General features: G+C 33.7%; 3 protein-coding genes across 5 annotated transcripts; all 3 read left to right on the top strand.

Moving 5' to 3' along the window:
- Positions 1 to 854: 854 nt before the first annotated feature.
- On the top strand, positions 855 to 3254 carry LOC112279479 (E3 ubiquitin-protein ligase PUB23). Its single transcript, XM_024513955.3, has one exon. It carries the CDS (start codon positions 1464 to 1466, stop codon positions 2796 to 2798), a length of 1335 nt encoding a protein of 444 aa, XP_024369723.1. The 5' UTR covers positions 855 to 1463; the 3' UTR covers positions 2799 to 3254.
- Positions 3255 to 24329: 21075 nt separating this feature from the next.
- LOC149989534 (uncharacterized) lies at positions 24330 to 24843 on the top strand. Its single transcript, XM_090249030.1, has 2 exons — positions 24330 to 24512; positions 24624 to 24843. Exons 1-2 carry the CDS (start codon positions 24418 to 24420, stop codon positions 24841 to 24843), a joined length of 315 nt encoding a protein of 104 aa, XP_090105156.1. The 5' UTR covers positions 24330 to 24417.
- LOC112279451 (NAD-dependent protein deacetylase SRT1) lies at positions 24572 to 27354 on the top strand. Of its 3 annotated transcripts, none has more exons than XM_024513900.3 (5): positions 24572 to 25039; positions 25508 to 25624; positions 25794 to 26204; positions 26335 to 26505; positions 26919 to 27354. In XM_024513900.3, exons 1-5 carry the CDS (start codon positions 24896 to 24898, stop codon positions 27129 to 27131), a joined length of 1056 nt encoding a protein of 351 aa, XP_024369668.1. In that variant the 5' UTR covers positions 24572 to 24895; the 3' UTR covers positions 27132 to 27354. The 3 variants fall into 3 exon arrangements, with proteins under 3 accessions (XP_024369668.1, XP_024369669.1, XP_024369670.1); XM_024513901.3 differs by having other exon boundaries at positions 24744 to 25039; positions 25518 to 25592; XM_024513902.3 differs by having other exon boundaries at positions 24900 to 25039; positions 25508 to 25592.
- The last annotated feature ends 214 nt before the right edge of the window (positions 27355 to 27568 follow it).

The following is a 27568-nucleotide window of genomic DNA, read 5'->3' as shown; positions in this document are numbered from 1 at the left end:
ATATAGTTTGTGGTTATAAAATTTTAAAAACAAATATACAAATTTGGTTAGCTAATGAGTCTTAATTTTCATATTAGATGGTATAATTAGAAAACCGATATTGTAAAGTATTTAAGAAGATGGTCTCTTTTTGTTTCATCCCCCCCCCTCTTTTTTATATGTTTATTTCATTTTATTTTATCTTTTGGTTAGTTCATAAGAGAATATAGATTATGATTTTGTAAATGACCATGAAACTCTTAGAAAACTCTATGAAAAGAATAAAAATGTAATACCGTAAAGACACTAACATTTCTAAAGGAGAAGTAACTAATTTTTTTTATGAAATTCAAGATATTAATTACACATGCAACATGCATATTATTATTAAATCTAATGTACAAAATTTACATGCAATATTATATGATTAATCTAATGAAGACCAAATGCATAAACATGTAAGAAAAAAACATCATTACCCAAAAGATTATTTTCCAGTAGAGAACTACAAAATCTTTCAAACACAACTCAATCTTCCCTGGCCTTCATTCTCTTTATAAGCATACAGACATGCCAAGCTCCGAAGGATACAGACTTCATAAGCGTCACTACTACTAACTATTATTATTATTATTATTAGTATGAATATCACGACCATTATTATACAACAACGTACAACGAAACAAAACCCACACCCAAGGCAAGTCCCCCCCCTCCCGATGTGATAGACACCCTGTGCCAAAGCCAGAAGGGGAGGGGGGGGGGGGCGGTAATAGGCATAGAAGGTCCGGTCACCGCAGAAAGTAGTGGATTATGTGGGTAAGGAGGAGGAGAGTAGAAGTAGTAATAGTAGTAGGGGTTGACTTGGTGGGGAGCCCTGGTCGCTAACAGGGAGAGAGAGAGAGGGAAGGGAAGAGAAGGGAGTATATGATATCACAGCAGTGTTTTTTCTGCCAGTTGCTGGACTCATCTACTTGCTTGCTTACTTATTTACTTACTTACTTACTTACTTCATCACTGGAACTCCTCCACCTGCTCCTCCTCTTCCTCCTTGTTTCCGTCCTCACCAGAATTATAACAACTCCTTTTATCCCGTCCTTAACAGCCATTCAACGTTAAGGGCATGATAGATCTCTGAAGACGCAGGGAATCTAGTTGTGTTGCCAGTTTTGTGGGTAGTGCGGTGCTGAGGAGATGGATGGCGTTCACAAGGGGGTGTTGAGACCTGGGAATTGAAGTGGGTGAGCCTCGCAGGTGGAGATGTTGGACGAGAGTGAGATATGGGTTTAGGCTGTGGAGACCATGGTGGGTTGGTTGGTTGGTTGGTTGGTTGGTTGACTGCGTGGTGTGATTGATTGCCGAACGTGTAGTTGAAGGTGGGGGTTGCAAGAGGGACGAGCGAGCGGAAGTGTGTTCGTGAAGGAGGGAGACTGGGTTTTTGGATGTGTGGATGTTTTGAAGAGTGGTGTGGGGATTGTTAGTGCATGGGGTTTGACATGGCGCTGGGCTCCGGCCTGCATGCGCCGGAGAGGGCGCTCTTGACGCTTCAAGTGCCGCAGCAAGTGGTCGTCCCGGCGTTTTTTCTGTGTCCGATTTCGCTAGAGCTGATGCGGGATCCCGTGACGCTGAGCACAGGAATGACGTTCGACCGGTCAAGTATCGAGAGGTGGCTTGAATTCGGGAATAACACCTGCCCTGGGACTAATCAGGTGCTCGAGAACCAGGAGCTCATTCCGAATCACACTCTCCGACGTCTCATTCAGAATTGGTGTGTCGCGAATAAAGCATACGGCGTGGAGCGAATCCCCACGCCGAAGGCGCCTCTGCAGACCGAGAAGGTGAAGCAGTTGCTAGCCGATATCGGTCAATGTGAAACGGCGGGATACAATTCCTTGAAGAAGCTGTGGAGCTTAGCTAAAGAGAGTGAGCGGAACAGAAAATGTATCGAGGAAATTGGGGCGGTTCCCATCCTTGCTGAAGCTTTGGCTCAACTTGGGGTGGATATGTGCTACTCTTCGCGTTGCAACAGGGACCGGGAAGAGGCTTGCGAAGATGTGTTGGCCATAATTGCGCTAATGCGGGTCGGCGATGGCGACAAGAAGGCGCTAGCTGCCCCGAAGTCATTGGCGTGTTTGGCATTTGTCCTCGCTTCTGGAAGCCTCGAAGCCAAGGCTAACGCTGCCGACGTTATTCATACCCTTTGTGAAGAGGATCCTCATTTGAAAATCGCGGTGGGTGATCTTCCTGGAGCTATCGAAGCATTCGTAGATCTCCTCAAGGAGAATTTGTATCCGAGGGTAGTTCAAGCAGGTTTGCGGTGCTTGTTATCCGTCTGCCTTCCTCGGAGGAACCGCGTCATAGCTATTGAGTGCCGAGCATTAAGCGTTCTGGTGGAGCTTCTTCCAAACACTGAGAAACGAAATAAGGATTTGGCATTTGAAGTTCTGGAGATTATGGCCAACTGCGCTGAAGGTCGGGAAGCAATATCCAACCATGCCACGGCCATCCCTATGATCGTCAAATCAATGCTGGGCGTCTCTCAACGCGTGACGGAGTGCGCTGTGTCTACCCTGTGGGTGGTTCTCTCTTATGCCTCCAACCGAAATGTTATCAACACGGCGCTGCAGGCAGGCGCTTTTACCAACCTGCTCGTGTTACTACCCAGTGAGTGCAGCCAACGCACAAAGCAAAAAGCCCGCGACAGCTTGAAGCTCCTCAACGAGGTCTGGGGCAGCTACACTTGCAGACCCGCTGACGAATCTCGCATCGTCAACAAGCGAGATATGAGGCAGCTGCGATTTAGCACCGAGTTAGTGTAATTTTTTAAGATAGTTCTTTTTCTAGTTCTAAGAGTCGACGCCCGCTCCAGTTCATTTGTTCGAAGACCAAGTCATTGATCATCTTGGAGCGTCACATTACTCTTCATTCTTTTCGGGCGCCATGATTACCGCGCCCTTGGTCACATTGAATAGCACTAGTACATCAGATTAAAAACGGCCTTGCCCCCGACTTGTAGAATTGGCTTCCTATTACGTTTTGTTTACTTTTTTTTTTTTTTTTTTTTTTTCCATCAATCGGTAGGATTGGTGTTGGGGTTTACGTTAATGAGACGAAATGTAGCCGCGCCTCAATTAGGAGCACGCTGCTGGTCGAGAACACCGCTGCTTGGAATGTAACACAAGGTTACATCTGGCCGAAACAAGTCGCCATTACTTCAATCATACAATTTTCAAGCTTTGACTGAAAATAAAAAGAAAAGAGCTTTGCGAAATCCACATCTGCGTCCTTCCCTGTTAACCTTTTTCCCGCTTTGACCAATTTTCCGCGTCGCTTACCTGATATTCCTTCCCCCTTCCTCCCTCAGCTACAATACTCTGACAGCTGCATCCTAACATCCACTCCAGCCACACTCTTCCAGAAAAGCGGCCGCGATTCTCCCGTGAGACTACTCAAAACTTTCAATTGCTCTTATCAAGAATGGCTCTGCAATATTCATCAGGTAACGTAACGTTCCGAGCTAAATCACCTCCGGCGGCGTCCGTCACGCAAGCGGTGGTAACATCTCAAGCTGCTTGTGCAGACTTGAATTGCTCCGAAGAATTAAACTTCAATAACTTGGGCTGATTGATTGCTCGATTTTAGCCGCCATTACACTCACCTCCCTTGACACGCTTACTAATAAATTTTGAAGCCAGTTTGAGAACTGGGACCCTCACGTGAGCCTGTAACAGTTGCTTCGAGTCCTCGTTGAATGCACAAGCATGTGATCTAATCAATTGTGGAGCAATTTTTGACTCATCAACCAGGAAGGCATGGACGCAAACTTTAGAACTGCATGCGAGGTTTTCAACGTCTGTCAGATAAAGTACTGCATGTCATCTTGATGTGCAAGGCCATTCAGAGAGGCTTTTAGGTCTGAACTCTCTTAAAGAGAGCTGTGTCGCTGTGTGGCTCTGTCCTGACTCTTGGTGCAGGAACATACAGTCGACCAATTGACTTGGTCGCTTTTAGGGTCTGACCGCCCACTCTGCAACTCAAGTGAGAAGTCGTAGTCGACCGTGGAGCGGAACTTTACACAAACAATTAGACCCTTGTTAACTCCTTCACTGTGAGACATTTCAACAATCCACTGTGCACCAGCCACAATGAATGTACTCTCCAGTATACGGCAGGAAATGAGTGCCTTTGTACTTCCATGAATCAGGTCAAACTAAATCAAGTTGTCACCTTGCACATCGAGAAACATTATAAAACTGGGCAGAGAATTGTCTGTACAGGATTTGACCCAAAATTATTACGTCCGTTTCTGGCGCAGATACATGTCATCTGAAAAGTGAGTGAGGTAATTTGACAATACCCACGACCTTCACCTGATCGATGCACATCTTCGGTTGTGATTAAGATACAAAAGTCTATGGTAATCATCGAACAGAAGCTCTTGGGTTAGATGCAAGCAGCCAGGCGATTTCTGATTAGTTCCATGCTCATGCCATTGTGTTGAGCGCTCTTCGAATGGTATTTAAGCTGCCACCCACTTGTGGATCTCATCACTACTTCCACAGTTGTAAACGGTCATTATGTCGGCCCATGAACACTTGGAGTCGTGGCATACTGTGAAGTATCATCGGCACGTGGAGGTATTTCATGGCGCTAGGGAGATTTTGCAAAATCCCCAGCTCATGGAGTCAACTCCTGCAACATACTATACTGCAAACAGTGCGGAGCATAGGCTTGGGTGAGCATACACTACAATTGGGAGTGGACTGCTTCACTATAACCGTAGCCTTTTGGACTCTGTCGAGGTTGTGAAGAGCGTCCACTCAACCCACATCACTGCCACTGGCAGCCTCTGTAAGAGGTACCGCTCAAACCAGGTCAAGATGTTAATCATCCGGAAGGGTCGATTGCCAGGTTTGTTCATAATGGTGCTCAGGGCACTGAAGAAATGGTAGGCTTTCATTTTCTCTTTGGCTAGTTTCACGACTCCATGACACTTGCAATGGTGTCAGGCTGGCCGGTAAGAGACTTGCAGCAGGGGCCCAACAGTTATAATACGGAGGGGACGACGGACTAAGCGACCACCAATTCGAAGTGTGGGTGAATCTGACGTGTATGACCAAGTCAACTGGCTACACTTCACCCACCGCAATCGTTACGCATCACAAAATGCGGCTTTGACTTGGGCTCGGTGGATCGACCTTGCGTTGCAGATCGCAACTGTGCAAACTGGAACAGGCGACTCAGCATGTTGCTTGAACAGTCGTGTGGATTTGTTGTCGCTTGCAGAGAGAGTTTCGGTTGCCTAGGATCAATGCAGACTCGGCATTGACTCCCATGTGACGTAATGCCCTATTGTCATTACTAGGAGGGGCATCGACATCCTTTGATTTCAGTGGCGGAGATTTTGCTGCAGAAGGTTGGTGGCCACCTCAGCACTCCCATGAATGTGGGGACCAAGTGATCGCACTTTCCAGAGCGTGGCTAGTGTCCATTTTCTATTGGTATCTTTGTTGCAGCAATTTTTACAATTTTAGCAATTTGTATTGTTGCAATCTTTAGTTTGACAAATTGGAGCAAAGAAATATATTTGACAACCTTAAAAGTAAGAGATTTATTTAGTTATTAATAGTAAATCAATTGATTTTTTTTTTTTTTCTTTTTTTTTTTTCTTTTTATAAAGACTACACTTGTTGGATGTTGTTAGATGCTACTTAGACATTTATAAGTTTTTATAAGTAGAATGTTATTAAGATATGATAGAAGAAAATATTGTTATGCAAAAATACTATGTGCAAATACTACATTATGTAATTATATGAGAATTGATAATTTGGAGACTAATCAAAGAAAATATTTAATATGTACTATATCCATCATCCTACTATTTGCATGGTTGACAATAACTAACAATGGACATATCTATATTCTATATTAAGTAAGTTGTGGTAATTGTCTTATTGCCATCATATGTATATGGATTGTAAAAATAAGCTTCAACCACTTTATATATAATATGATTTGAAAATTATGTCTCAACTATACATACTTACCTTAAATTCAAAAGAAACCTTAAAGAAATTACAAAAGAAACAATAAAAAATCTTAAAGGAGTTCAAAAGAAATTCACAATAAATCTTAAAAAAATCCTTAAGAAATCCAAAAGAAATATTAGAATAATCAAAAATATATCTTAAATAAATCCCAATCAAGTTCTAATTTAACCCTAATTAAAACTCTAATGGACTTCAATCAAATCCTAGGACAAATCTTAAATCTTAAATCTTAAATCAAATCTTGAATAAATCCTAAATTAAAAATCAAACCCTAGATAAATCTTAAATTCTAAATCCTAAATCCTAAACCAAGTCTTAGATAAATACTAAATCCTAAATCAAATCCTAAATCCTAAATCAAACCCTAAATAAATTCTAAATCCTAAATCAAATCCTAGACAAACTCTAAACCTTAAACCAAATCCTACGTAAATATTAAATTGTAAATAAAATCCTAGACAAATCTTAAATCCTAAACCAAATCTTAGACAAACACTAAATCCTAAACCAAATCTTAAACAAATTCTAAATCTTAAACCAAATTCTAAACAAACCCTAAATTCTAAATCAAATCCTAAACAAATCCTAAATCTTAAACCAAATCCTAAGTCACATTAGATATCTTATATCTATTGATTAAATTGTTAATCTTGCTTGAAAATTTATACACCTTTTAACTTCTTAGTAAAAAAATAGTACAAAAAATTTGAAGATAATTGCATTTACCAAATAGAAGAAAAATCATATAACTTGCTTGAATATTGGCCAATCTCTTACTCCAATCTGGATATTGAACTTTCAATGTCAATATCTCTTTTTTAAATTATTTAATTATTTTTAAATTATATATATATATATATATATATATATTTAAAATAAAATCTATTGCTTTTACACATAAATTTCACTCTAATTTAATCAGTAGATTGCTAAAGATCTTAGAAATCCTAATTGCCCCTCATAGTCCAATTTTCGAGACCTCAACCTACTTGAAATTCAATAACCTTCAATTCAACTATTTGATCAAGCTCAAACTTACAGCATACATTTCAGACACTTATTTTTGTAAGTCTTCAAAATTTAAACTGTAGATTTACTACCAAACTTATAATTATCCAAAACAAAATATTCTTTTTTATTTCACAAACTTCAAAATCACCTAAAACAACCATGACTTTGCAAAACACTTATAATATCATCACATACTCAAATCACTCAAATTACTCAAAAGAATTTCTTAAAAAAATCTTATTAAGTTTGCTCCCAAACTTTACTCTTTGATCTATAGAAAAATCTTGGAATTGCTGTAATTGCTTAGTTTTGTGCCTTAAGGTCTGATTTTGACCTAGGTTGATAATTCATCCTCTTTGGGTACCAAATTTTATTCTTTTGATTTAATTTTTGCTAAAATCAACTTCTAACTTCTTCTTACATATATTCATATTTCTTATTTTTCTAATCTATCTTTTTTTGCCTTATTTATGGCCTTATAAAATAAGTAGAACCATATTTTGTAAAAAGATAGCATTTACATATTTAGTTTTACTTTCTTTAGGCTATTATTTATTTTCTAAGATAATTTTCTAAAATATTTGAAGTAAGACCTTCAATAATAAAATAATTTCTTCATCCTTTTTACTTATAAGTCATATTACATTACAACAATATGATAAGTCCAAATAGTTCAATCATCTTCTTTTTCAAAATCCAATTTAATTCCATTTCTTATACATAACATCTTAGATACTTTAAAATGTCTCTTCTATCAAATTGATTAACTTTGTTATATACTGCTTGTAATGCTTTGGTTACCAAAGCTTCTTTTTAATTATTGCTTTGCTATTATTTGAATAGGTAATTGTCATGGACATACACGTATATGCAAGTAATTACCTATATAAATAGGTAGAAGTAAATAGAAGCAAGTAAAAGCAAATTAATTTTATAATATCTTCTATAAAAGCTTCTTAGAAGCTTTATAGACACTACTTTGACTTTATAGGTGTCTTTAATTGACTTTTTAAGTTAGAAACGTGGTCAACAAGTTGGCCATGTACCACACATGTTGTTAGCTTGAAGACCAAGCTAACTATGTGGCCTACACGTAGAAAAACTTACCTTGTAACTCAACGCATGTATCCTACAAAGTCAACACATATTGGAGGTCCTATAGAACATCGCCACATAGTCCCTTGTTAGATAGTATATATAGAGATAAGAGTGAAGCCCTCTTCACTCTTGTCAACTCCTTTCTTGCTTCTAGTCTAGTTTCAAGATTCTTAAGTTTTCATGTCTTTTGGCAATAAGCCATTCTAATTTCTTTTTAATATATATACTTGCTTATTTTCATTTTGTTACTCTTTCTTTAACATGGATTTCATTGATTTATGCATCATCTTTTAGTTCATGTCTTTGACAGATTGACAAGAGTATACTTACAATATCAAAGTTTTATCTTATCTTCATTAAGAGTAGATTACCCTTTTTTCATGATAAGACATAAGCATATTAGAAGCTGCGGATTACCCTCTTTTAAACTAATATTGTTCTTAATATTTTTTTTGTCATCAAGTCCTTTCTTCTACTTATCTTGTGTGATATTAGATATTTTTTTGAGGGTTATTATGGCAAAACTTATTGAAATAAAGAATGGAATGGCACAAATGTAAGAGCAATTGAGGGAGTTGATTCTTGTGATGCATCAACTTAGCTTACCATTACAAGGACCAACAAGAATGGCAAGAAATGAGGATATAGAGATGATTAGAGCTACTTCAACATCTACACCAAATCATATTCCTTCACCTATAGTAGTACATTTTTTAAGTGTTGGAGAACCAAGAGTTATTATGCCCAAAAAGTTTGATGGTACGAGACCCAAATTTGAAGGATTTATCAATCAAATACAACTTGTGATTCAACTTCAATGTCAAAGCTATCCAATTCGAGGATCACAAGTTAGATTCATTGGTATACTTCTTTTAGGTTCAACACTATTATAATTTTCATCTTTTTTTGAACGATGAGATCCAATATTAGATAATCTAGAGGTATTTTTGGAAAAATTTTGATCCATGTATGGAAAACATAATGTAACTCGTATTGCAACCAATAAGATTAGTATTTTGTGATAAGACAATCGATCTATAATGTTATATGCTTCAAAATTTTGACAACTTATAATTGATATCAAGTGGATGATGCTACACTTATCAGCCAATTTCTCTATAGATTACAATATAAAGTAAAGAAATTGATGCTCAACTTACCTAATCGTCAAACATTGAATCAAGCAGTTGACTTTGTTGTAAAATATGATAATCAACTTTTTGAATTTTGATCTAAGAGTTGTATAAATAGGCCTCAAAATTACTACAATTTGATGGAAATACCAACATCTCCTTTATACATACATTCAAAAGTAGAAGATATACAAATTGATGTGGTACATTTTAAACCTCTTACCAAGCAAGAAAAGACTCATTGTCGTCAAGAAGAATTGTGCTTATATTATGGAGAACCTAAACTCACTGCTCAATATTGTTCAAAGAAGCAATAAAATCACAAAATGAGGAGCACATCTATTAAAGAAGACAATGTGTTGGAAAATGAATATGTCCAGCTACAATAGGGATTGTGCAACTAGAATCTTATATAATTTCTAATGAAGGTCATATCCTCTCCTCAGAATCCTTTCTTTGTTTTATAATAGATGTATATTTAGGACCTAATAATTATAAAGCCTGCACTTTGATAGATTTATGAGCCTCAACTTATTTTTTAGACGTAGAATTTGTTAAAAGTCATAGAATATTGTTAGTATAAAAAATCAAACTTGTTCATGTAGAAGTCATAGATGATCATCCGTTGTCTTTTAGAAATGTTACTCATGAAACACTTCCTATAGATGTAGTAATAAATGGTCATAGTAATTGTGTAATCTTTAATATAATTAGATCTCCCTCTAATCTAATTATTTTAGATTTATCATAGTTAGAAAAATATAATCCTTGCATAGATTGGATTTCTTGTATACTTGACCTCTCTAAAAGCATAATTAAGAGTGAAATTAATATATATATATATATATATATATATATATATATAGTGCAAGAGCTTTCTTGCTTGCTATAAAAGAAGGATCACCTTGTGTAATTTATACCATACCTGTTTTTCTAATGATGCCAAGACTTCAAGTAGTATTTCTAGCCAATATCAAGAATTTCAAGATGTATTTGAAAAGAAGAATGTGGATACTCTTTTAGAACATCGTTCCTATGACTGCTCAATTCACCTTCAAGAAAGAGTACAACCGCTATTTGGACCAATCTATAGTTTATCATAAAATGAATTGAATGAACTCAAGAAATATACTGAAGAAAATTTGGCCAAAAATTTCATATGCCATTCCAAATCACCACCAAGAACTCCAATCTTATTTATAAAGAAGAAAGATGGATCATTGTGGATGTGTATTGATTATCGAGGACTTAACAAGATTACCATCAAGAATAGATACCCTCTACCTTTGATATCTGGACTTCTCGATCAACTGAATCAAGCTAAGATCTATACAAAAATAGATCTATAGAGAGCATACAATCTAGTACATATTAAAGTGAGAGATGAATGGAAGATTACGTTTCAAACTAAGTATGGGCATTTTGAATACAATGTCATGCCTTTTGGACTTACAAATGCATCGACAACTTTTTAATATCTAATGAATGATATTTTTTGAGAGTTTTTGGATGATTTTGTTGTTTGTTATCTAGACGACATCTTGATCTATTCTAAGAACATAGATGAATATGAACTTCATGTTTGTCGTGTGTTACAAAAATTAAGAGATGCGGGACTTTATGCTAAGATAGAAAAGTATATATTCCACACTACTCAAGTCGACTTCTTAGGATACATCATTTCAAATGATGCACTTATGATGGATCCTAAGAAAGTTCAAAAAATTATGGATTGGAAGGTTGCAAAAATGATAAGAGATGTTTGATGCTCTTTGGGCTTTGCCAACTATTATCAAATCTTCATCAAAGACTTCTCTCGAGTTGCAGCTCAACTTACACATTTGACTTACAAAGACAAACTTGAGTGGAGTAAAGAAGCTGAAGCATCTTTTGAAACTTTGAAGTCAACTTTTATTTTTGTACCAATCTTGTATCATATCAACTTTTTCAAGGTATTTTTTATAGAAAGAGATGCATCGGATTTTGCTTTGGATGCTATATTATCACAAATGGGAGCACATGATATACTTCATCTAGTAGCTTTTCATTCCAAAAAAATTTCAGTAGTTTAGATCAACTATGAAATCCATGACAAAGAGCTTCTTACAATCATGGATTCATTTCAAGAATGGCATCATCATCTAGAAGGCACTTCTAAACTAGTCATTGTATATACGGATCATAAGAATCTTAAGTACTTCATGTCAACACATATTTTAAATCATCGCCAAGCCCATTGGAGTATGTCTTTATTAAGATTTGATTTCAAGATCACATATTGATTCAAAAAATAATAAGGTTTGTTAGACACCCTTTCTGGACATTCTTATCTTATATCAAAAGAAGGAGATGTATCTTTTCATTAGCAAAGAATAATTCTCTTGGAGCTAGAGCATTTTCATCTTCGAGTAATGAAATCAATATTGACTATTGATTTGATCTTTATGAAATAAATTTAATCAAATATGTCTTTTGATCTTCTTATTTATAATATCAAGAATCCTTCTTCTAAGTCCAAAGATACTTCTAAGTTTGAATTTAAAAACAACCTACTCTATTTTGAAGGTCAATTATATATTCTAAAAAGAGAAGTATGATTACATGTTCTTCAAGGACATCACGACTTTTCAGCAGTAGGACATTTTGGATACAATAAGACTTAGGAGCTTATATCTAGAGATTTTTGGTGGCAACAAATGTGGAAGGATGTGAAAGAATTTTTTTTGTCATGCAACATTTGTTCAAGATCATAAATTCCTCATCATCGATCTTATCAACTGTTTCAACCATTACCTATTCTAGAATAACTATGGTCTTCTGTTTCTATGGATTTCATCACGGATCTTCCAAACTCAGGTTCTTATCACTCTATATTCGTGATAGTAGATTATTTTACCAAGATGGCATATTTTGTACCATATACAAAGTTTATCACATGTGAAGAAACAACTAAGCTCTTTCTTGACAATATCTATCGCTATCATGGATTATCCAAAGATATTATATTGGATAGGAGAACTCAGTTTGTATCAAGATTTTAGTAGAATCTTTTTAAGATTCTAAAAATAGATATAAAACTATCTTTGACATTCTATCCTCAAATTGATGGATAAAGAGAGCGTCTTAATGAAGTTTTGTAGCAGTATTTAAGATATACCATCAACTATGAACAAGATGATTGGACAATTCTTTTGCCATTAGCAAAATTTGCTTATAATAATATGATACATTCTTTTATAAAATAAACACCTTTTTTTATCAATTATGATTATCATCTACGATTTGATACTTTTGACTTTTCAAAAGCTAATAATCCTATGGCAAAAGATTTGGTAAATCATATATCAAAGCTACATGCAACAATGAAGGTACAACTAAAAGAAGTTCAAGAACAAGAAAAGATCGATGCAGATGTTTATCGAAAGGAACAACTACTATTCTACATGGATGATAAGGTATAGTTACTTCATCGCAATATCAAGATCAATTACACTTATGACAAATTGAACCATCGTAGACTTGAACCATTTCCTATTTCTACACAAATCAATCCAGTTGCATATCGTTCATAGCTATTAAAGTCAATGAAAATCCATCTAGTATTCTTTGTGTCTCTTCTTGAACTATACAAGACAGTGGACATACCAAGAAGAAGAAAAGTTCCACCTCCTCTTATAGCAGTAGACAATAATGAAGAGTTCGATGTGGAAGAAGTTCTAGATTCAAGGCGGTGCCAAAATAATTTGGAATATCTTGTCCATAGCCACGGATATGATATTAGTGAACATATATGGGAGTTAATTAAGAATCTTGTAAATGCAGCAAAGGTAGTGGAGACTTTTCATCGACGACATCCATCAAAATCAAGATGAAAACCTTCCTTATAAAAGAAACAAGATCTATGCAAGATAACATTCTACTTTCAATCCTTGTTTGTAACTTCTTTATAGTTGTGATGCTAAGGAGATGAAGAATCAATAACTAGTGGATACAACTAAAGAGCCTTTGTTTGCTGACTTGCTGGACAAAACATTACAATTGTTACAACTTTCAAGATGACGCAATCAAGATGAAGATCCTTAAGAATAACATGTTTTTACTCAAATAGATGGCTTGATACAACGCGTTTGGTATCACGACTATGATTGCTCATTTTACTTATTCCAAATTAATCTAATGGAAATAAATCCGTATAGAGGGATTCGAACATGGAAAATAACTAGTTGCTTAAGCGTTCATGTTAGGGTCACACAATCAATTACCTCGTGAATGTATTGTCTCTATTTTCAATATCTGAACACACAAAGTAACTATAATCTCCTCCTTCACCTTATCGGTCTCTTCCTTACAGCAATTCAGTCATACCAATAACTGTTATTTCCACCAATATATTCACCCTCATAATCTCCAACTGTAATACTGTGCCCTCACAACTTTCAACACACAATTGTGCTCATTTCAATCACTGGAATTCTTCACACAGAACTGCCATTCACATTATGGTGTTTCACACAAACACAGACTCATTCTCTCTAGTGAACTACAATCAGATTTCAGCTTTCAATCTTTCTTCTTCTCAAATAATACCAATCACATTTCCATTTCATAATTCACTTCACAATATTCAGAAACTCTCAATCCTCTTATTCAAAGAAAATAACAAATAAAAGAAAAGAGATAGCACTAAGCTTACCCCGGCTCACAATTATTACAACAATGGTACCTTAATTAACTTCTATAACTCTTATATACTTTCCCCTAATTTTCTAGATTCTAACCATAATTCTGTAATTAACTGCTTTTAAGAACTAAATCACTCATTCGTCTTCCTGAATTTCTTATTATATAGACTATTAATATATTTTATCAATATCTTTCAAAAATGAATTAATATCTATTCTACATAGCCCCACTTCTATTTAAGCAGTGTCCTCACAAACACTCAATTGATACCTATCTAAAAATTATCTAACAAAACTCTACAAAAATTGTGATCCCTCTGGCTTATCTAATTTATCAATTATCGCACTATCTGTTATTGGTTCCACTGATTCCGGTTCCAACTACAAATCTTCATCCTCGTCCAATCCTTCCATCGGCTCTTGCCTCAACTGAGCTAAAAGGTCTTCATTATACTTGCCCAGTTCAGAGACTTGAGCTTCCAATTTCAGGATCTGGGCATCTCTCAATTCCAACTAGCGCTGAAAGTGACTCCTCTCTTCTGGAACTTTGAGAACTGGCAATGTCGATACTTGTGCTTGACCAATATTGACTAAATTCTCTTTCAATCTTGTCACCTTGGCGTTCAAGGCCTCAATTTCAGCCCTTAACCGCTCCGTTTTACATCTATATTGGTCACTCAATACCAATTTTTCTTGCCCCAATAACTCGGTCTTTTCTCGTTCTATTACCAACTGATTCTTCGCTTTTTTTAGTTCCAAAATTGAATAATTATGAGCTCGGAATAGTTCTTACCTGTGGGTTTCCACCATGCGTTCTCTTTCTTTGTCCCAAGATTCATGTTGTTACCCAATTTTTTGCTCCAATAGCAGCTTGGATTTCGCATTCGTCTGGATGATCTGCTCTTGCTCTTCAATTCTTTGGGTCTGTTCCAATATCATCCAAAATTTTAACACCAAAAAGAAACAAAAATAGAATACGACACCTGAGAATGATCGTAAATAGGTGCCCTACTCCTATTCTTTTACCTAGTGGTGATAACAACGATATGTTATCCCTACTGTCCGTTTCTCACCTCCGTCCCATCTGACACATTAGTAATTACTAACTATCCTTTCAGCCACCTCTACACCCTAACGCACTCAATTAGTTCTATCCTAACTACATTCGACGTGACCTCTTCTAAAAATTGAAAATCCGTTCTGAGTTTTATATATGATATAATCATAATCAGTTTCCATTAATGCGGGTACTAAATCGATGATCCATGAAATCGTCCAATTGAACAGACCCATTAGAAAATCCTTCAATCACATGATATGGCCCATTATTTATGAGGGTGAGGGACATTTTGTTACAGAATGACCGTGGCCCTTACAATTACTGCACCATACATTGGTCCTAGTATTGGTAGGCTTTTGCCTCTTCTCCTTATCTTTGGCCATATTGACGGCCATTTCTTCTATTTTCTTCATCAAATTCAATAACAAGGTTTCATTGGAATCTTTTAGGGCTGATATTATTGGTATCTCTGCCATAGTTAATGCTTGTTGTTGATATAGAAAATATGGAGCATACGCTGTTGTCACGTTCGGTGGTATAGCTTGTAATGGGGTGCCATTAACTGGCCCCTGAATATTGGTATTGGAATTGGCCCTTGTTTCTAACATCTGTGGATAACTATCCACTGATTCGTTCCAAGTTAGATTTTGATATCTACCTTGAACTGGAATCATCGTGGCTCTCGCAGTTAAAAATTGATCAAAATGGCATTCCTCCTAAACCTTGATTCTATTAAGGGATGCAGCCATCGTAACGGTTTGAACTTCCTTTATAAACATCTTTAGCTCTGGTGGGTGCAAACCATTGATTAATATGGATAAGATAAATGCCTCCGACATTTGGTGATTTGGCTACTTACTGAGTATATCAGCCACTCGGCCATAGTACGATTCCACTGCCTCCTCTAGGATCATTTTGCTATTCATTAACCTCTCTCGAAGGCGGTCCTCAAAACCAATTAGCCAAAAATGAGATAAAAATGTATTCTTCAATGCTTCCCATTTCAAAAATTGACCCATTGATTGGCAGTTGTATCATTCAAATGTCGTATCTTTTAAGGTCACTGGCAGCCATTACAACCAAATATCTTTAGTTCTGCTATTATTAGCTACACATGCTGTAAGAAACTGAGACAAATGTTGATCAAGATCTCCATCCAAAAATCCCCAAAAAGTAGGTAGTGGCACAACACTAGTCATACGATCGCCTACTGCACCCATTTGTACTGCAATCGGAATGGCTGGTCCTCCTGACGCCATTGAATTTCTTGTTTTGCTAAACTCCATTTTAAAATAATCTCTGCTTTCCCTTATTCTAATTTTCGAGCTCTTAGTGCTCCTCGATTTACTGTTATTTTCTGCAAATAGTTTTGTTGGTTGAATTGCAGGTGAAAACGTCAAATATTGAAATACAATATAGTTATCTTTATTAGCGACTAATTTGTGCCAATCTGAAGATCCACTATTGCTCGTTTCAACGGTACCCCTTACTGGAAAAATATCCAATGGAGTACCAAATTCTTCTACGCCTCCTTTTCTTTTAGTTAATGGCCTCAAGATTTCCACTAGAATGTTAACAAAATTTCTTGTGAGTGTTCTTGGTAGTTTTTCTAACAGTACATACGGTTGCAGAATTAATAGTCTGTCAAGTTCGGATGAGTTGATAAGCTTGCAACCATGATTTAATCCAATTCTGTCGATGCTTCCTTTTAAGATTACGTTCTTGCTCCTCTCTATATAAGTTCCTTCCTTGCACTCTTCTCTATCTTTCTCTCAACTGATTTATTTTCCTCGATGCAATGCTCTTATTCTTATTAACAATAATCTTGCTTCAAACACTATTGAAATTATCTTCTATTACCAATTTTCTCACATGTTTGGTAATTAATTCCTAACACTCAAAGCTATTATCACTCCTCGGCAGTGGCGCCAAAATGTGATTGCTCGTTTTACTTATTCCAAATTAATCTAATGAAAATAAACTCGTATAGGGAGATTTGAACATGGGGAATGACTAGTTGCTTAAGCGTTCATGTTAGGGTCACACAATCAATTACCTCGTGAATGTATTGTCTCTATTTTCAATATCTGAACACACAAAGTAACTATAATCTCCTCCTTCACCTTATCGGTCTCTTCCTTACAGCAATTCAGTCATACCAATAACTGTTATTTCCACCAATATATTCACCCTCATAATCTCCAACTGTAATACTGTGCCCTCACAACTTTCAACACACAATTGTGCTCATTTCAATCACTGGAATTCTTCACACAGAACTGCCATTCACATTATGGTGTTTCACACAAACACAGACTCATTCTCTCTAGTGAACTACAATCAGATTTCAGCTTTCAATCTTTCTTCTTCTCAAATAATACCAATCACATTTCCATTTCATAATTCACTTCACAATATTCAGAAACTCTCAATCCTCTTATTCAAAGAAAATAACAAATAAAAGAAAAGAGATAGCACTAAGCTTACCCCGGCTCACAACTATCACAGCGATGGCACCTTAATTAACTTTTACAACTCTTATACACTTTTCCCTAATTTTTCAGATTCTAACCATAATTCTGTAATTAACTGCTTTTAAGAACTAAATCACTCATTCGTCTTCCTAAATTTCTTATTATATAGACTATTAATATATTTTATCAATATCTTTCAAAAATGAATTAATATCTATTCTACAACGACCTTAGAAGAGACTCCTAATGTTTGGTGATTACTAGAAGTAGGAACAACTCCTGACAGTGTTCCAAATGTTTTATTCAAAGGAAGTTATGAAGGCTTTAACAACCATCAGATAAATGGGTGGTCTTCTCGCCCTAGTATGGAATACTATCAATGATTGAGAGGCCCTATCAACCATTTTCGAAGAGAACAAGGATCTGAGTATGTGGCAAATACAATTTGTCACATCATAGATTTCTTCAACATATGATGATTGCTCTTCGTGGAACTCATCTCTAAAAAAGGGAGTAATGTCACAGACATATGCATGTAAGCCAATAATTACTTGTATAAATAAGTAGAAGTAAGTAGAAGTAAGTAAAAACAAATTAATTTTATAATATCTTCTATGAAAGCTTTTTAGAAGCTTCATAGATATTACTTTAACTTTATAGGTGTCTTTAATTGACTTTTTGGATTAGAAACGTCGTCAACAAGTTGGCCATGTACCACACATGTTGTTAGCTCGAAGACCAAGCTAACTACGTAAAAAAACTTGCCTTGTGATTCAAAGCATGTGTCCTACAAAGTCAAGACATATTGGAGGTCTTATAAAATATTGCCACATAACCCTTAGTTAGATAGTATATATAGAGACAAGAGTGAAGCCCTCTTCACTCTTGTCAACTCCTTTCTTGCTTCTAGTCTAGTTTCAAGATTCTTAAGTTTTCTTGTCTTTTGGCAATAAGCCATTCCAGTTTCTTTTTAATATACGTACTTCCTTATTTCTATTTTATTACTCTTTCTTTAATATAGAAGATCTTCTCAGAGCTCCTTCAAAACTCTTGCTCTCATTATCACTTTAAAAAATAAAATAAAATAAAAAATAAAATAAAATCTCCACTACCTTCCACCCTAAGCTTTCATGTCGAATTCAACTCTTATGTTGTATTACATATATTCTTGCTTGAAAATATATCAGGCAACAAGTTATGGAAGATAAGTTATGCAATAATAATCCTACCAAGTCTAATAGAATCTCAAATAAACTTTAAGTAAACCTTAATAATTCTAATCAAATTTTGAGCAATGTAATATAAATTTCAAAGAAGTTATAAAATAAATACAAAGAAGTCTTAAATTAATCTTAAAGAATTATAAAAATAAATCTTTAAAGAAATAATAATAATCTTAAAAAATATTAGAAATAAAAAATTTAAAAATAATAATAAAGAATCCTAAAAAAATATTAAAAATAAAAATTTAAAATAAATCCTAATTAAATCCTAATTTGATTTTAATTGAAATCTTAATGAATCTTAATCAAATCCTAGGTCAAATCCTAATTAAAATCCTAATTGAACCTTAACCAAGTCCTAGGTCAAACCTTCATGAAATCCTAATAAATCCTAAATTCTTAACAAGTCCTAAACCAAACCTAAGCAAATCCTAATCAAACTCTAAATCTTAAATAACTCTTAATGAATCTTATAGCAGATTGAAATCTCAACAATTTATGATTGAACCATTGATATCAACTCAAAATTTACAAACTTTTTAATACCTTATTTAGAAACAAGTAAAAAAAAGATGAAATCAATTACACTTACCAATTGAAAGAAATACAAGATAATCCAATTATGTGTTGGATAACTTTTTACTCCAATCTAAATACTAAACTTCTATTGCTAATATCTCCTTCTTGAACTATTCAATTGCTTTTAAATTTCATTCAAATTTTGGAAATCAAGTCTAATATCCATACAAAAATATTTTACTTCAATTCAATTGACAGATTGCTAAAGATCTTAGAAATACTCACTAATCCTTAAACTTCAATTTTTGAGACTTCAACCTACAAAAACCGTCAGAAACTTACATCTAACCATTTGATTGACTTCAAAAAAATTATACATATTAATAACTATGACTCCAATACACTGCTAAAATTTGACTTGTATATATATTACAAGAGTCAAGAAACTTTTAATTTTGTAAATATATTTTTATTTTTTAAATCCATATTTTACCAAGAACATTATTAATTTTCAAAATTCCTTAAAATCTCAGTATTGATTCAAATGATATGAAACTAATGTCTAAAAATCTCTTGTCAAGTTTGCTCTCAAATCCTACCTACTAATTTATAAAAAATCCTAGAATTTCCATATAGGCACAATTTTATGCCTAAAATTTGATTTTGACTCTAATTGACAAGTGGTCTTTTTTTAATATCAATTTTTAATAATTTGAGGTAAATTCTACTTTAATCTATTTTTAATTCTATCTCAAATATGTTTATATTAATTTCTTATAATATTTACTTTGATTTGGCTTATTTATACTTTTACAAAGTAGATAGAACTTCCTTCTATAAAATGTAGATTTAAAACTAAATCTTTTATTATCTTTCTATCATTTATCTTTATTTTTTTACTGCATCTTTTTATTAGGCACTTCTATAGTAATATCTATACTTTTATTTTTTATTATATATTCATGTTACTACACAATAATGATGAATATCTCTAAGGATAAATTTAAATCATAAAAGAGTTATGAATCTTTTCTAATCAAAGGTACAAACTAAAAGAAAATATATTAAAATAAAAGTGTGCTTATGAATCTAACTTAAATAAATCCATCAAGGTATTGAAAAGATGCAACTTTAAATAGGTCTTGACTTGTTATAGAAACCTTCAAAATTTTGAACTTGTTTGAAATTAAAATTTAGAGGATATTGATTCTTACATCCTTCATACTTGTAGTAGCAAGATTTCTTAAATTCAATTGTGAGGTTGACCTACTTGCTCTTCTCAATTACAATTTTTTTTTGATATAGATATTAAAATTCATTATTGATTTATTTTATAAGCATAGGAATAATACTTCTATGGTTGATATTAGAAATATGTGAGATTTTGAATCTATAAACATTGACAAGCTTGTAAAGTTCTATAATACTTGTAAATCTATTCTTACTTTTATCAAGTGTAACATCTATGGTTTTTTTTTTTCTATCTCTTTAAAACATAATAAAAAAGTAGCATAATTCACTCACTTTTAAAATAATATTAGAATAGTGAAATAATAGTCTTATTTAAAAGCTAAGGATATGAAACACAAAGAATTAAAGGATTAATACACGCTTATGTCAGTAGTTAGGAATAGATAATCATTCAACAATATTATAGTATTTATTGAGATTTCACAAACACACATATTTATTCTAATATTTATCCATATAATTACATAGAAGTAAGTAAAATAGATTAATTTTATTATATCTTTTAGAGAAGCTCCCTAAAAGCTTCAAAGATATAATTTTGACTTTATACATGTTTTTAATTGATTGATAGGTTAGAAACTTGGTCAATAAATTAACCATGTGTCTTACATGTTGATAGCTTGTGGAACAAGCCAATTATGTGGCATACATATAGATAACTTGCCTTGCAAGTTAAAACATGTATCTAACAAAGTCAACAAATGTTGAAGGTCCTATAGAATATTGCCACGTAGCAACTAATCAGAGAGTATATATGGAGGCAAGAATAAAATCTTCTTCATTCTTATCAATGCCTTTCTAGTCTTTAGTCTTATTTTTAAGATTTTTTAGTTTTCTTCTCTTTAACAATAGCCATTTTAGTTTAATATCATATCATCTTTGAATAATTATCTAGTCTTTTCGAATACCACAAGAATGTCTTGATCTTTTAATTCTTCAAGATTCATGTCCTTGATACTAGAATAGCTATGGCTATAGACAAAAAAGTTAAAGACTCTTAAAACAAGACTAAACACAATAAAGGCATTGATAAAGATGAAGAAGGTTTTACTTTTACTTCCATATATACTATCTAAGTAGCAATTACATGGCAACATTTTATAGGACTTCTAATATGTCTCTTACTTATAAGACAAGTTTCTTATATGTTTGCTACATGACCAACTTGTATTAAAATTCATTAACATGTGCAATATGTGGCTAACTTATTGGTCAAGTTTTCAACCTATCAATCACCTAAAAATATATATGAAGTCAAATCCATGGTTATAAAGATTCTAAGAATCTTTTATACAAGATATTAAAAAATCTTCTTAAATTGAGTTTCTACATAATACTTCTTTTGAATGTAATTATGTATATTTGTGATACAAAGCTATTAAAGTTATTAATAACAAGATTAAAAAATTAGTTGTAGCATTGTATGTTTTTTTGAATATTTTTTTATTAATTTATAGAAGTGAAAAAATAACAAAGAAAAAATAAAAAATAAAAAACTTAATATTTAAATATAAAATTACTTTATATTAGAAATTATTTTATCTTATTTTAGAATATATTGATATATTTTAAAATATTATCTTATTTAATATAACTTAAAATAATAATAAAAATTATTAGTTGCATAAAAATCTAAAATTTTAAAATATTTTAATTAAAAATAAAAAATACTTATGTATTGATATAGGTCCAATTTTTATTAAAGAGTCATAATATTTTAATATTTTTAGTCACTATTATCTTATATGATTAATAATATTTTCTAATAAAAATCTTTAAAAAATAATTTATTAGATATTTTAAATTTAGCTCTTTATATATATATATATATATATATATATATATATATATATATATATATATATATATATATATGTATATTTAATGTTTTAAGTCCAACACATGACTATAAGATTATACTTGTTGTCTTAGTGTCTTTAAAGAAAATAATATTATATTATCATTTTTAAAATATAAATTGTACAATATATGTATAATTTTTTTTTAATTTTAAAAATGTTATCTTAGATCGTTAATTAATCTATTTTACAAATAAATATAAATAAAAATACAAATAATGTACTAATCTTTTAATAAAATCTTACATGCCCATTTAAAATATAAATTATGTCTCTTTAAATTATGCTCTACTACTTTATTTTTTAACATTTTTTTTTGATAAAGTTAAAAATTGTTAAAGGCTTTTATAAGTATAATTTTTAATCTAGAATAAATGGTATATGAATTTCATGAAATTAATAGTGCAAAACTATAAGATGAATTAAATTATAACCTTGTAAGTGAGTTCCAACAACAAAATATTCAAAACATTCTTTAGAATAGTTTTTGTATATTTTTTTTTTAAATTTATAAAATAAATTATTTAATAATTATTTATATTATTTATTTATATTTGATATATATATATATACATTATAAAAATATAATAGTATAAACAAATTACAAATTTATAAATATCTACCTAAACCACATCACTATTGTTAGCAAAATTGGTAAAACTTATGCATGCTTATTATGTCTAATATATTGTCCATCACAATTTTGTATTATATAATTTTTTTGATAATTCTATGTGTTTGATATATAAAAAAATTGTAAAATTCTTAAAATTATGATAGATGTCATTTAATAAGATAAAACTTTGAAAATTATATTTCTATGTCAGAAATAAAATAATAAATTAGAAATAATCTAAAAATAATTTTAATAATAAAGTTGACAGGAATTTTTTTGTATTTTTTTTTACTAAAGTATAAAATGTAGCAGAAAATTAAAATTTTTTAAAATAAATTTGGTATTTAATTTTTAAGAGCTAGTTTAATTTTAATTTTTAATTTTAATGATTGTTATAACTTTTACAAAAACATTAGTTCATATTACTGAAATATGTTATAAAAATTACCTTTTATTTTAAAATAAAATGTATTAGTTTTCAGTAACATTATATTAATTTTTTTAAAGCAATTAAAATGAAATTCATAGATGTTTAATGATAATATATAAAAGCTGATTTATTAATTTTTTAATTTTTGTTAAGTGTTTTTGATTCTATTTTATATGAATGTATTTATATTTATACTTACAACATAATTTTTGAAATTTTTATCAATCTTTGTTAACTTTCATATATTTTATATGAAATATTAATTGATAAGTATAAGGTTTTAATAATGATACTATAATAGTTATCAAATTTTTTGTATATTGAATGAAAATATTGAAAAAACTTTCATTGTAGGATAGGTTATTTTATATGCTTAAATCTGTTTTTTATGTCATGGATGTAAGTCACATAGTTTGAAATTTTTATAAATTTGAGTGCTTATAAAAAAATTCCAGATGTAAAGAATAGCTATTTCAAAGTTAAGGCGAATCTATTACTAGTAAGACAAATACCTATTAATTTTATTTGTTAAACAAAAAAAAAAAAAAAAAAAAAAAAAAATCCACTTTGTTTTAGTAATGTAAAATTGTTACGGGTTAAGATCACACTTCTGAAACTTCATTTCTGATGAATTCTTAATAATTGAATTATCCATCAATTTTATTTTTGTCATCAAAGTTTCTTACTTTTAATTTTTCATATTTTGAAATTTTTTCACAGGTTGGTATTGTAGGCATAAAATTCTCTCCACCTCAACTTCCAACATGCAAAAGCCCCAAAATCTAACTACCTTTTGCAATTGTTTTGAACGCATTTATACTTGCCAATCACCACATCATTACATATTGTCATACTCTACCCCATCAACACATCACATCTACAAAAATCCTTGGTTTAGAGTGATAAGAATAACCTCTAGTTCAAACACCACCAAGCCACAAACGTTGAAAAGAGACACTACAAATCAAAGCATTGGTGTTCCAATGTGGAAACAATGGATTCAAACAACACGATCACAAATGAGGACTCATGGATTGCAAAAAAGCACAAGAGTCCTTTTCGACGGCCACAAGGTTTTATTGTTCAAGGATGAGCTGCGGCGACATGAAGGCATCCATGAAAAGGTAATGGAAATTCTGCACGAAAAGTGCGAGGTATTGGCGTGTTTTCAGCGTGAACTTCAACGCCGCAGCGTCTCCCTTTGACTGAATCCACCCAGTTCTAGCGTTGTCCAGGGCTGCATTTGATTATTTCGACTTCAGCTTATCGATTCAGCATGTGGGTTCCTCTTTGATTCCGCCGTGTGCTTCGATTACGTCTTGCATTGGGCGCTTGTGGCACGGCAGGGCAGAGTGGGTTTGGCTCTGGATGGATTGGAGGCTGCAGGAGGAGCTCAGGAATGTGGATGTCAAGGTGCGGAAATTCCTTGCGGGAGGTTGGCGAAGTGTTGGGTAGCATTGACAGAGAGGGGTAGAGAAGCGCAAGGTGATTGGACCGAGCAGGTGGGATGAGCCAGACCGAGAATGGGGCGAGGAGAAGGAGCAATAGGCGAGGCGTGGGTAGAGAGATGGAGGACGAAGAGGAAGGTCCTGTGCTGCGAGCCAAAGTGAAGCACCTTGCTCAGCTCGTGCGAGAGTCCAAGTATGCCGTGGTATGCTTTTTGGGTGTTCTCTCATTGTCTCCTTGTGAATTGAACATCATCATCTGGATCATGAATGTGATTTTCTTTTAATTTGTTGATTTATTGAATTATTGTTTAATGTAGTACATTCTGTGTTTTGGATATAATTGCAGCGAGAGGAGGAGGGATTAGTGAGTGAGTAAACGCATCATTTTAGGGTTAGTTTGTTGTATTCTGATAAGTACTTGATGCTTCGAATTTTTCTGAATTTTTATGATTATGTAAAAATTCTTGTTATCAAGTTGTGGTCTCTCTCCGGAGGTGATCACGTAAAGATGCGGCATGAGTTGGAATTGAGGAGAGACCAATGTTGATTGTATCCGAAGCAGCCATTTCTCAGTATGTTCTCGTATGGACAATTACGTCTTGTCCTCGGGGCACACTGATTGACTTTTGATATTAGGGTTTGTGTCAGTAGTGCTAAACGGCCCATTGCAGGTGTACACAGGAGCAGGCATTTCTACAGCAGCAGGTATTCCGGATTTTCGTGGCCCATCCGGTGTCTGGACCCTTCAAGCCAAGGGTAAAGTAGTTGCCGAACCAGACTTCACCAAGGTGTGACCTGTTCTCAAAGTGATTGCAGATTTGTGGTGTGAGAGCCGGATATCCTTCAACTATAATTGTGCTCTCGCAAAGAAACGAAAATCCCAAGCGGCATCTTTGTTTTATATTTTCCGTAGCATCAATTGAGTCTGACACCTTCATTTTCACTTACTCTGTGCAGCTAAATCCAACGTTGACCCACTATGTTTTGAGAAGTTTCATAGAGAGAGGCCACTTCCATTATATTGTTACACAAAATATTGACAGTTTGCATCTCCGAAGTGGTGTACCATCAGAAAAGCAAAGTGAGCTTCATGGGAATTACTCTTTGGAAACCTGTCCACTTTGTGATGCCCGTTACTTTAGATCACATGCAGTGTGGAAAGGGTTGACAACTCCCACCAAAAATCCTTCAACAGCTCGTAAGGACTTGAGGCAAGGCTCGACACAGGGTGATGATAAGCCACAGAGGTCCAACAAGAGGCAAGTGCGCAATATCGATCATAGAACCGGGCGTTTATGTGAAGCCGACGGCTGCGCAGGAGAGCTAGAGAGCTCGGTGGTTCTCTTTGGAGAAAGCTTGCCGGCGAAAGTATACTTCAAGCCTGTTTCCTCTGGGCTTACGTCAAATCAGAAGTTTGTTTCGTTCTTTATGTATCTTTTATGCAACAAACTTTCATGCCCGGCTATCATTGTAACTGTAATTGTGATATGCATTTCAGGAAGTGAACTCAGCTTGGGACCATACATACAAGGCTGATCTTGCGCTTGTTCTGGGGTCCAGTTTGAAAGTAGGACCTGCTTGTGACATGCCTGCACAAGTGGGCAAGAACGGCGGAAAACTTGTTATTGTTAATTTACAGCATACGCCGTTTGATGGACGAGCTTCTCTGGTATGTGACAACCTCTACTCTTTCCTTGTGAACTGATAAGAGCATGACACTTCTCTTGCTCACAAGCGGGGTGAAGTTTTAATCGGAATCTACAATCTTAAAAACTGTGCTCTTTCCCGTTTTGTGAGCATGAAATTAAACTAAAAGTTCCAACCGTGGTTTTATATTATATCAATCAGTGATCAACAATCTTGCTATGATGGGGTACACTCTACAGAAAAGAATGACCAGTGCTACTCTCAAAGCACTACTCCTTTGGCATCCTTTGGCATGAGTTCCTATGGTTCTGCCGTTCAGTGCCAACAAGTCTTTTCCTTTCTACCAGTTTGTACGTAAAACTTTTGAGCGCCTTTGATGATTTTTCTGCAAACAAGGGGATAGGACATTTACACAAGATAATCCTGGAAGTGCAGGTGATTCATGCGCGTTGTGACGATGTCTTACGATTACTTGCTGAGGAACTAGACCTTTCAGAACAGAACCCATCACTTGTCTCCTCAAACCGGGCTCTGGAACATGACGTAGGTGTGCATGAAGACATGTCTTCTGAATGTTATGACCAGAAACTCGAAGAATTTGAACGGAGTTTTATGGTGCAAACGACAAGTTTTGCTCCTCGCACTTAGCGTCCTCACTTTCTACTATTTATAACTTAGTTTTATACCACAGCTTAAACTTACATTGGTAGTGTAGAGTACTGTGCCGACCATTGTGAAACACATCACTTATTTCAGGATGTTTCACATGTAAATTACATGTTGCGAGAACAAATGGTTAGTGTTCTGAAGAATTGATTTACTTAGGAATTTTTTCAATGTATCACTATTATGTTCAGTGCTTCACAATCAATGTCGGTCCACTTTGTGCGATACTCATAAGCCATTGGTTTTAAACACAGCACTCACCTAAGTTATAAAATCCTCTTCTCGTGTTGAAGAGGATCTTTACGCGGTTGCGGTCTAAGGCTCAATATCACGCATTGATGTATGTTTACTAAATTCGTTTAGAACATCCTCGAATCGAGGTAGGGGACCTTTCAGAAATCACAGTAATATTTTTTTAT

This window comes from Physcomitrium patens, chromosome 3, assembly GCF_059467195.1.
Source record: "Physcomitrium patens ecotype Gransden chromosome 3, ASM5946719v1, whole genome shotgun sequence".
In the NCBI taxonomy this organism is placed as follows: domain Eukaryota; kingdom Viridiplantae; phylum Streptophyta; class Bryopsida; order Funariales; family Funariaceae; genus Physcomitrium; species Physcomitrium patens.
Note: the sequence above shows the minus strand (reverse complement) of the source record. Positions and strands in the feature narration are given on the sequence as shown.

Bases quoted from the DNA above. Each gene is read 5' to 3' on its own strand.
- LOC112279479 (XM_024513955.3), top strand. From the start codon at position 1,464: ATGGGGTTTGACATGGCGCTGGGCTCCGGCCTGCATGCGCCGGAGAGG.
- LOC149989534 (XM_090249030.1), top strand. From the start codon at position 24,418: ATGGATTGCAAAAAAGCACAAGAGTCCTTTTCGACGGCCACAAGGTTT. The intron at 24,513-24,623 runs GTAATGGAAATT...AGCGTTGTCCAG, and splicing joins ATGAAGGCATCCATGAAAAG to GGCTGCATTTGATTATTTCG.
- LOC112279451 (XM_024513900.3), top strand. From the start codon at position 24,896: ATGAGCCAGACCGAGAATGGGGCGAGGAGAAGGAGCAATAGGCGAGGC. The intron at 25,625-25,793 runs GTGTGACCTGTT...TACTCTGTGCAG, and splicing joins CCGAACCAGACTTCACCAAG to CTAAATCCAACGTTGACCCA. The intron at 26,506-26,918 runs GTATGTGACAAC...CTGGAAGTGCAG, and splicing joins TTGATGGACGAGCTTCTCTG to GTGATTCATGCGCGTTGTGA.